Source organism: Hakea prostrata, chromosome 1, assembly GCF_041222555.1.
Source record: "Hakea prostrata isolate BN-2017 chromosome 1, UWA_Hpros_2, whole genome shotgun sequence".
In the NCBI taxonomy this organism is placed as follows: domain Eukaryota; kingdom Viridiplantae; phylum Streptophyta; class Magnoliopsida; order Proteales; family Proteaceae; genus Hakea; species Hakea prostrata.
Window position 1 is genome coordinate 19796669 of NC_142600.1, and position 11091 is coordinate 19807759.

Sequence of the window (11091 nt, forward strand, 5' to 3'; positions counted from 1 at the left end):
TTTCGTTTTTGCAATCGAAGATGATTCATTTAATACAATTAAAAAAAAAAAGGAACGCCTTGTCATCTCGGACGTTACGAAAGAAGTCTTTCTTGAAATCCAGGAGTGGGACGCTTTGAGATCTCACAAACCCTTTTTCAGAGACGAAAGGTACGGAACCATCGTGATGTCAGGACCGATTTCCCATATGAATTTGCCACGCGGCAGAATCAGACGTCTTTCGTTGGAAAACGTGATTTGAAGTGGGGTCCAGGGATCACGGGATTTTTTCAAAGCGGTGGAGACTTCGCCCTCTCCTCACTCTCTCTCCCGCTTCTGTGGTCTGCTCAAAGACCTGACTACTACGTCTTCTCTCGCTTCCTCCGCCATTTTTGCTTCTCTTCACCGGCGACATTTTTCCCGGCAAGTAGTTTCCGGTTATTACATATCTCTGTTTATTATCTTCTCTTCTCAGCTCCTTCTTTTTCGTTTCTCTTTCATGGTTTTTCCTCATTAATTTCTTCTGAGGACTAACCAAGGTACCTCGTTCTCTTCCTTGTCAATTGACGTCCGGCGTGGTTGGCATTGAGGAAACCGATAGGTAAATCAGTTTTCGTTTCTTCAGTCAGAGATACTCTTTCTTTCATGGATTTTCTGGTCCAATGGTGTTATTCTTATATAAATTGATCCAGACTCGAACGAAGATCTATAATTTATTATTATTATTATTATTATTATTTTTTAATTTTCGAAAATATATTGACACCGTGATGGATTAATGAGAACTGTAGTTCCTATGCTTGTTTAACGAGATTTATAGCGATTTTCTAATTCTTTTTTTTTGTGAACAACACTCATTCCATTAAGCTGGACTGGCTCTTGAAGTCAGATTTACAGAATTCCATTAAGCTGGATCGGATATAGGCCGTCAACTCTTCCTGTAGAGATGAAAGCAGCTGTTTTCCAGTTACATTAATTGGTTTTTAGATTGCTTCATTAATGTTATTGTACGTAGTTGATCAGGGAAAGGGTAAATTTTTTTTTTCGAGTTTTGATTCGTCTTCATCCCCTTTTTCTCCATTTGAAGACAGTAATCTTAGGGTCTTGTATGCCTCATTTTCATTTTAAAGTTCCACAGAGATTCTATAAATCCTCTGGTTTTATACTTTTGTTCAATGTAAAGCCTTCTGTGAATTTGAACTTTGAAGCTTTTCCATGTATAATTTTATGTTTCTTACTGTGTTAAACGGTAGCGGTTCAAATACTTAGATTTCTTTTCTTCAGAAATGAATAGTGTCAAGCATCCCTTCAGAGGGATCGTTGATGATTTCAGAGCAAGGATAAAGTGCTACAAGCAAGATTGGATTGTTGGTCTTCGTTCATTCGGGTATCTCTTCGTCTTCTCTGCTTCCCTTCCCTGGAAGTCTTTTATGTGTAATTTAGATGTGTCACTGCAATTTCAATTCTGTATATTCTTCTTTTGTTATAGGATATTGGCTCCAACTGCCTACATTTTCTTTGCGTCTGCTCTTCCTGTTATTGCTTTCGGGGAACAACTGAGTAGGGAAACAGGTTGGCATCTGTTTTTCTCTCTCTGTATAGGCCATAAAACATCAGTTTTAGCAAGCGAAATCAAGTTCAGATTAGTAGGATCACCATTAATAAATTTTTTATCTTTTTATTCTCCTGTTCAACAATTACCAATTTCTTATGTGCAGATGGAAGGTTGAGTACAGTAGAAACACTTGCTTCTACTGCGATCTGTGGTATCATACACTCAATACTTGGTGGACAGCCATTGCTGATACTAGGAGTCGCAGAACCCACTGTCATAATGTACACTTATCTTTACAGTTTTGCCAAAGATAGGGCAGATTTGGGAGCAGACCTGTTCTTGGCATGGACCGGATGGTGAAGTGGAACTAACTTCCTCGTATCTCATATTTGGGTTCTCTGAGGTTCCTATGGTCACTGATCCTCACTTATATGATCTTTTTACAGGATTTGTGTTTGGACAGCTATGCTGCTGATTCTCCTTGCAATATTCAATGGTTGTGATGTTATTAGTCGATTTACAAGAATTGCAGGGGAGATTTTTGGCATGTTGATTACTGTACTATTCTTTCAAGAGGCCATCAAGGTATATACTCAAACCAATAATTTGAACCCTGAATCAAACTTCAATTATGGACCTGTGGTCAACCCAATGTCATTATTGAACCACAGGGTGTACTGGCTGAATTTGAGATTCCCAAAGATGGAAACCCAAGAGAAGAGAAGTATCACTTTCAATGGCTGTATACAAATGGATTGTTAGCAATTATATTCTCCTTTGGGCTGCTATATACGGCTCTAAGGAGCAGGGAGGCAAGGTCATGGTGCTATGGCACAGGTTTGAGATAGAACTTCAGCTGACTGCTTTGCTAAAAACATGTGTACATATTAATCTAAATTTTCACCTGACAGGGTGGATGAGAAGTTTCATTGCGGACTATGGAGTTCCTTCAATGGTCTTGGTGTGGACAGCATTGTCATTCAGTGTGCCGAGCAAGGTTCCTTCAGGTGTTCCTAGGAGACTTAATAGTCCTCTTCTATGGGATTCAGAATCCTTGTACCATTGGACTGTAGTTAAGGTCTGACATTCAAGGCATCCTTCTTTCTTTCTTCATTGAGTGGCCAAATGTTTCTTGTTTGAATTCCAAAGAGAAAGCTAAAATTCTGGAAGGATAATGACTAAGATTTTCTGTATCTTGTGAATTAAATACACCTTCAGTCAATTATACAAAACTAGGCATAAATTCTGATTTGTATAATATGTTGGTAGAAAGGACAGTCTTAGTTGGGTCCTGTTCTGCCATGTAATATCTTGTTATTCAAATTGTGGAGAAATATAATTTTTATCTGAATCATATGCTTCTTATTCTTAAAATTCAGGACATGGGGAGTGTTCCACCAGTCTACATTTTTGCTGCTATTATACCAGCATTGATGATAGCAGCTCTATACTTTTTCGACCACAGTGTTGCTTCACAGTTGGCACAGCAGGAGGAGTTTAATCTCAAGAATCCATCTGCTTACCATCATGACATCTTGTTGCTCGGATTCATGGTATATGACCAGACCCTGTTGTGTTCCTTCAGTTGTATTGCCTTAAATCTGAGCATGACCAAATTGTGGACTATAACATAAGTAGTTGTCAAGCTTACTGGCTGCTTGCAATTCTTGTTTTCAGGTATTGATTTGTGGACTGATTGGAATCCCTCCTTCAAACGGTGTTCTCCCACAATCCCCTATGCATACAAAGAGCCTGGCAGTTCTGAAGAGACAGGTAGGCAGAAGAATCTGAAAGAAATCATATCTACATTACTGGTGGCGCAAATAAGGTTGAATGCTTAGATGATCTTGTCTTTGATGTGTAGCAACTTAGGAAGAAGATGCTAAAGGGGGCCAAAGAGTGTATGGATAAACAAGGTACCAACTCGGAAGTATATGTTAAAATGAAGGAGCTATTTATTGAAATGAACAACGACTCATCAGTAAGTACTTGTTTTCCTAGAAGGCACCCTTAACTAGCCATTGACATGGCAGTACAGTGTTAGTCTTCATTTATTACCTCTTTAACTACACAAAATCAAGTAGTAGATCGACCTGAGATGCTCTCCTACATTCTAGTGACGTTATTTTGGGTATCCATTTGTGGTCTTTTACAATTTTTTTACTTGTTCAATTAGGCTGCCTCAGTAGCAGAAGAGCTGAAGGGATTGAAAGATGCAGTTATGGCTGAGGAAGATGACGTTGGAAAAAAATTTGATCCTGAGAAGCATATTGAAGCCCACTTGCCAGTGCGAGTTAATGAGCAGAGGATGAGCAACCTCTTACAGTCTCTTCTTGTGGGTGCATCTGTTTGTGCCATGCCAATAATTAAGTTGATACCTACGTCAGTTCTTTGGGGATACTTTGCCTACATGGCGATTGACAGCCTCCCTGGAAACCAGTTCTGGGAGAGGATGTTGCTGGTCTTCATCACTCCTGGCCGGCGGTTTAAGTAAGTTACCACTTCAAAATTTTATTTTAACTAAATTACAAAAGAAAAAAAAGGAAAGAACTTACTCAGAATCAAATAGTTCCATCTCTTTTGTTACTACACTAAACAAAATATTTCTTCTTGTTTCTTACTCACACTGGTTAGGCCCATTTTTCTCTTCTCTGGGTGTTGAATTGTCTTGATGCAGGGTCCTGGAAGGTGATCATGCCTCCTTTGTGGAATCAGTACCATTCAAGTGCACTGCTATATTTACCATCTTTGAGTTTATATATTTCCTGGTGTGCTATGGAGTCACATGGATACCCATCGGTGGCATACTGTTCCCATTGCCATTCTTCCTCTTGATAGCCATAAGACAGCACATCCTTCCTAAATTCATTCAACTGCATCACCTTCATGAATTGGATGCCTCTACTTATGAGGAGATTGTTGGTACTCCACATCTTAGTCGTTCTTTCAGGGTAATGCATTCATCAGTTTCCATGGACCAGTTGCTTTCTTTTACTTCTCTTGTTGTTTTCTAAAATGTGAAATATGAAACGCATGAGCAGGAATGTAGTCAAACTGAGAACGAGGGCTATCCTGCTGATATCTGTGACCGTGAAATATTGGATCAGTTAACCACCAATAGAGGAGAACTTAAGCTTAGAACTTTGAGCATCAAAGAAGAAAAGCACTCCCAGGCAAGAATAATCCTCTTAAGTCATTAATTCTCTTATTTTCTTGAATGCACGATGGCATATGGTTATACTTTTCTTCCTACCTTCAATGCCAACAGGCAACATGAAGAAGCCCTGTCCCGACTAAATGGGGTTCGTGACATGGATCTTTACCTTTCAGTCAACTCTATTTGAGGCTATACTAGATATAAGCCTTAAGCCTACCCTTTCAAGGTTTATCTTATCATTTCTCTATGTGGGACCACTTATCTTGATTTGAAACTATTAGGCAAATGATATGAAACGACTTGTTCAAGTCACCACGGCAATATAGGCTGATTTATGACCTAACTCACATATTACCTTTATGATTTGGCAGGTTTACCCAACGGCTTCTCAATCGAATGTGGATTAGTAGATTCATAGAAGGAAGATAGGACAAGCTACCGTAATGATTTTAGATGAAAGATGGTTTCTCCACGATGATATCTAGTTTAGAGGAAGTGGTTGAAGAATTTTTCCTTCTAATGTCTTTTTCTGTTTCATTAATCCCTTATAAATGTAATGGTGTTGTATTAAAAGAGGAGAAAGAAAACCAAAAGGGGTAAGAGGAGCATTCGATGTTTCAGTAAGTTTCTGAGATTTGGTTAAACAGATATTAATGCTTCTCTCTGATAGAATAAAGGAGATTTAGCCACGTGTAGTCTGTGGAAACTATACATATACAGAAAGTAAATTAATGAAGATTTCATTTCCAGATATGCTTAGATGATATATAGTTGATCTGGTGTTTTATGTCGGACTAAACACACACGGCTTGATTATCACTTCGTATTGAAATAAGTGGCTGTCATTTTTTTTTTGGGTCAAAAGTTCAAACTTCATTCGTAAACTTGAAAGAAAACACACTAAATGTCATCTCATCATCAGCTGACTGATATGTTCACTAAATTCCAATCTTGTAAAGAATTTGAGGGTGTTAGTGCCAAACTTGGCCTTGTATACCGGTAAAGTTTGACTGGGGGTAATAGAATCAAGAAGATTTAGCTGCCTGTAAACTGTATATATAAAATTTCAATTTCCTAATCCTTTCATCATTCGTTAACGTTCAAACTGGAAACTGAGAAAGAGAGATGAAAAAAGGATGACAAGGTAAGGGTGTCAATTGGTACAGTTTCGGCAATTCGGTACATACTAACTTTGAATGTCGAAAATCAGAATTGTACCGTATTGAATTTAAACAGTACAATAAAGTTTCGGTACTAAATCGGTGCGAAAAAACGGTTTAAACACGATATCTAGTTCTATACAATGTTATTAGTTCATTAAGATCCTAATGAAATTGCGATTCAACAATCGATAGAATCTGATATTAACAGAAACAAAGCAAGTAAAATCTAATTAATACAGACAAACAAGTAAATTTAAGAAAATGAATAAAGGACAAAGCAAGTAAATCTAATTAAGGATAAATTAAAGGTAAGTATTTTAATTGTAAAATTACATTTATATTCCTTAATTTGGTATAGTATCAATTCGGTACATACCAACTGTTTGAGTACTTGAAACCAAGTCGGTACTGAAGAAATTCAGTTTCAGTACGGTACGGTGAGGTTTTAGACGGCACGCATGGTTCAGTATAGTTAAATTGTTTCGATACGCAATTGACATCATTATGCTGCATAGGGAGAGTGAACATAACTCTTCTTTGAGAATAAAGCTTCTTATATACTCACGAATTTTTTTTCCTTTTTCCAAGGATAAGAATTAAGATTGGGAATAACTTGCATCCACTCATAATTAAGAGGTCATGACATTTCCTACTTCGATATATAAGTAAGAGGATAGGTGAGGTAGCTTGACTACAGCCAATCAATAACGAGTACTCTACACGTCCAACAATCAAATTCATGGGCAAATACCTAGTTGGGTTTGGAAAGTTGGTAATGGGTCTCTTAAATTATTTGAACCTTTCTCTTAAACTTCAGAGACTTTTAAGAACGATCTTGTTGGATTTTAGTAGTGGTCCATCTTTGTTTGTTCTTGACCTTCACTCCTAACTTGCTCCAAGGACCAATGCGAGCTCCGTCATCAATCCTCACATATTTGGATTTCGGCAGTTGTTCAACGGATAAAAGTTACATCAACTGTCATCAAATAGCAGGTTGAAAAGGATGCTTGTTTTCGAAGGATTTTGCAGAAACTTCAAGCTAGGATTCTCTTCCCCCAATCAAATAAAAGAAAAGCACACAAGAATAGACAAAAATAGTAATTGTACGTGTGGGGAAGGAATGTGAAAGGAGGAGAGGGAAGAAGACGAAGAAGTATGGGAAATATGAAAAATAGTTTGGTCTTATTACCCAGTTTCTTTGAATCTGTTGAAGATAGAACAAACAACTCCAGTATCCCAAAGGCAGAGGTTTCATTTTGTACCGAAGGCAATAACAGTAGACAGAGAAGTGATGGATTTAGTGGAGAAAGGATGATCTTTGGAAAAGCAACGAAGGATCAAAATCAAAGAAATGGAAAAGACTGAGGTTAAGATTATGGAGATATCAGTGATGGGTTCCTAATCAGAATTTTAACTAGAAATTGGTATGCATTAAGTATGAGATAATCCCACTTAAGAAGATAAACGGCTTGCAAGCTTTAACGTTCTTGGGAAGACTTGGAGAAGACTTCAGAGAAATCTGAAACAGTGATGATTCTGATAAAGACAATGGCTCAATCTCTTTCTTTGAAGAGTGGAATAACTTCTTCCAGTATTCTCATCCTTCACACTCAGCTTCCACAATGAGATTTCCAGTGTTTTCACGGCTCCTCCTCTACTCTGTTTTAGTTGTATTCTCCATTGATGAAATTCTGGTTAGTGGTCAGTGTCCTGAGGATCAGAAATCTCTGTTGACTCAGCTAAATCAAAGCCTCTTTTTCCATCGGCCACCAGGTTCGATTGCTTCAAAGCTTGCGTCTTGGAACACAAGCACCGATTACTGTGGCTGGGAGGGCGTTACCTGCGACAAGGATTCAGGTCGTGTTAAAGGTCTCGACCTCAGCAGTGAATATATATCCGGAGGAATTGACGATTCAAACAGCAGTCTCTTCAAACTTCGATGTCTCCAGAGTTTGAATTTGGCTGACAACTACTTCGATTCTGCGATTCCATCTGGGCTTGGCAAACTCTTCAATTTGATCAACCTCAATCTGTCCAATGCGGGTTTTACTGGCCAAGTTCCAGCTGAGATCTCAAACCTGACGAGGTTAGTCTCTCTCGATCTCTCAGCTGATTTTTTAAGACAGACTTTGTTGAGACTCGTAAAGCCAGATCTCAGAACTCTTGTTCGGAATCTATCAGGATTAAGGGTTCTCCGTCTTGATGGAGTAAATATATCAGCGAATGGCAGTCAATGGTGTCAGGCCTTGTCCTCTGCAGTTCCCAAACTGCAAGAGTTGAGCTTGTCCAATTGTAATCTATTTGGGCCGCTGGATTCTTCACTGGCAAAGCTAAATTTTCTCTCACAGATTCGTCTCAGCCAGAACAATATATCTACTCAAGTGCCAAGAATCTTCGAAGATTTCAGAAACTTGACTGCCCTGCATCTCACTTCTTGTGGGTTGCAAGGAAAATTCCCGGGGAAAATTCTTCAGCGAACTACGCTCCGAAGCCTGGATGTGTCGCGGAACCCACGCCTGCATGGTTTTTTGCCGGAATTTCCTCCCAACGGAAGTATTCGGAACTTGATACTCTCTGAGACTAGCTTCTCAGGTTCGTTACCAGAATCTATCGGCAATCTTAGTCTTCTATCCAGATTAGAGCTTACGAGTTGCAGCTTCAATGGATCAATTCCATCCTCTATTATAGAACTCAACCAACTTGACTCTTTGGAGTTGTCGTTTAATGGCTTCACTGGCCTCGTGCCTCCATTGCCTGGAAGTCTAACCCAGGTAAACCTTGCCCACAATTATCTAACTGGTCCAATTATGGAAATTCGTTGGGAGAGGTTCTCGAAGCTTGAGACTCTTGATTTAAGAAACAATTCATTTAATGGAACAATACCCTCATCCCTATTCTCCTTGCCAGCACTGAAACAGTTGCAACTAAACCAAAACCAATTTGCAGGCCAACTCATGGATAAAAACGGTACGTTTTCAGCACCACTGGACACTCTTGACTTGAGTAGCAATAATCTGCAGGGGCCAATACCATTATCAATATTTGAACTCCGAAATCTAAGTGTGGTTACGCTATCTTCCAACAGTTTCAATGGCACTATAAAGCTTGAGATGATAGGGAAACTGCAGAACCTCGCCAATCTTGATCTTTCCTACAATAGCTTGCTAGTCGATAATGCTGTTCGTGATTCTAACCATGCGTTCCCCCAGCTCCGCACACTAAAATTGGCTTCCTGCAAGCTGCAAGGCTTCCCTGATTTCTTATTACAAAACCAATCAGTATTGAGTACTGTAGATCTGTCCAACAATCAAATCCATGGGCAAATACCCACTTGGGTTTGGAAAATTGGTAATGGGTTTCTTAATTATTTGAACCTTTCTTTGAACTTCCTCGATAGTCTGGAACGACCTCTGTCAGATCTGAGTTATGCTCCATCTTTGTCTGTTCTTGACCTCCACTCCAACTGGCTCCAAGGACCAATGCCAGCTCTGTCATCAAACCTCAACTATTTGGATTTCTCGAACAACAGCTTCCAACACATCATCCCGTCTAATATCATTCCTTACCTTGTGTACACCATCTACTTTTCTCTCTCAAGAAATAATCTCATTGGTGAGATCCCTGAATCACTGTGCAATGCTGGTTACCTTCAAGTTCTTGATCTGTCTAATAACAGCTTGAATGGCACAATCCCCTCATGTTTGGCTAACATGAGTGCTACATTGACAGTACTGAACCTACGGCGTAACAAGTTTGTTGGCAATATTCCTCAGGAATTTCCATCCGTTTGTTGGCAATATTCCTCAGGAATTTCCGGATGGGTGTAATCTAAGGACATTGGATCTCAGTTGGAATGGCTTAGAGGGACCATTGCCTTCAGCGCTGGCCAAATGCAAAGAACTACAAGTTCTCAATCTTGGGAGTAACCAAATTTATGGTTCATTTCCAGTATGGTTGGGAAGCTCCACTGAGTTAAGCGTCCTTGTTCTGCACTACAATAGATTCAGTGGACCCATTCAAGGTCAAGTCTCAAATGTTACTTTCTCAAAGCTACAAATTATTGACCTCTCTTCCAACAGATTCACGGGCAATCTTCCCACTCAATTCTTCGCAAAATGGACGGCAATGATGGTTGATGCGGACGGAACACAGCCGGAGATTGAGCATGGAACATTGGGAGTCAGGTTCCTAAAGTACAGTTCTCAAATGTATTATCAGGATACAGTCACAGTCACAGTCAAAGGGCAACAGATGGAGTTGACAAAGATTCTAACAGTCTATACCTCCATTGACCTGTCAAACAATAGCTTCCAAGGGAAGATTCCAGATGTGATAGGAAACCTCAGTGCTCTCTATTTTCTTAATTTGTCACAAAATGCTCTAACAGGTGGAATACCTTCATCCCTGGGGAACCTGAAACAACTGGAGTCACTAGACCTCTCAAGAAACAAGTTAGGAGGGAATATCCCTCAGCAGCTCACAAAGCTAACATTCCTTTCGGTCCTGAACCTCTCGTGGAACAACCTTACAGGGATGATACCAGTGGCAAATCAGTTTTTGACATTTACACCAGCTTCCTATGAAGGTAACGAAGGCTTATGTGGTTTACCTTTACAAAGAACCTGCACGGGTAGTAAAGTATCACATGAAAGAAACCAAGAAAATAAAGGATTAACATATAGCCAAAAATACGATTATAACAAATTTTTAAAACCGGGGTCCATGCCCCCATGCAGCCCTGATTGACCTGTCAAACTATAGCTTCCCAGGAAGATCCAGATGTGATAGGAAACCTCAGTCTCTCATTTTCTAATTTGTCACAAATGCTCTAACAGTTGAATTACATCCCTGGGGAACCGAAACAATGGAGTCACTAGACCTGTCAAGAAACAAGTTAGGAGCAATATCCCTCAGAGCTCACAAAGCTAACATCCTTTCGGTCCTGAACCTCTCGTGGAACAACCTTACAGGATGATACCAGTGGCAAATCAGTTTTGACATTTACACCAGCTCCTATGAAGGTAACGAAGGCTTATGTGGTTTACCTTTACAAAGAACCTGCACGGGTAGTAAAGTATCACCGCCAACATCCAGTTCTGAAAACGGAGGTTCACAATTAGATTGGAAGTTCATATTTAGTGGATTTTTTTGTCGGATTTGGAGGGGCAGCGGGAATTGTTTTGGCTTTCTTCTTCTTTTCAGATCGAGGAAGGAAATTGACGTTCGCCCGCGAATGA

At 39.6% G+C, this 11091-nt stretch overlaps 2 protein-coding genes across 2 annotated transcripts; both read left to right on the forward strand.

The window, feature by feature from the left end:
• Positions 1-321: 321 nt before the first annotated feature.
• On the forward strand, positions 322-5468 carry LOC149028135 (boron transporter 4-like). Its single transcript, XM_089168755.1, has 14 exons — positions 322-580; positions 1264-1366; positions 1469-1551; positions 1698-1890; positions 1981-2119; positions 2206-2371; positions 2446-2612; positions 2914-3087; positions 3212-3307; positions 3399-3515; positions 3711-4024; positions 4212-4485; positions 4576-4707; positions 5063-5468. Exons 2-14 carry the CDS (start codon positions 1266-1268, stop codon positions 5096-5098), a joined length of 1992 nt encoding a protein of 663 aa, XP_089024881.1. The 5' UTR covers positions 322-580; positions 1264-1265; the 3' UTR covers positions 5099-5468.
• A 1538-nt stretch (positions 5469-7006) lies between these two features.
• On the forward strand, positions 7007-11091 carry LOC149028136 (receptor-like protein 49). Its single transcript, XM_089147654.1, is given in 4 exon segments — positions 7007-9637; positions 9672-10484; positions 10876-10997; positions 10999-11091. Coding segments are annotated over 4 exon segments (3189 nt in total). The 5' UTR covers positions 7007-7476.

Bases quoted from the DNA above. Each gene is read 5' to 3' on its own strand.
- LOC149028135 (XM_089168755.1), top strand. From the start codon at position 1,266: ATGAATAGTGTCAAGCATCCCTTCAGAGGGATCGTTGATGATTTCAGA. The intron at 1,891-1,980 runs GTGAAGTGGAAC...ATCTTTTTACAG, and splicing joins TTCTTGGCATGGACCGGATG to GATTTGTGTTTGGACAGCTA. The intron at 2,613-2,913 runs GTCTGACATTCA...CTTAAAATTCAG, and splicing joins ACCATTGGACTGTAGTTAAG to GACATGGGGAGTGTTCCACC.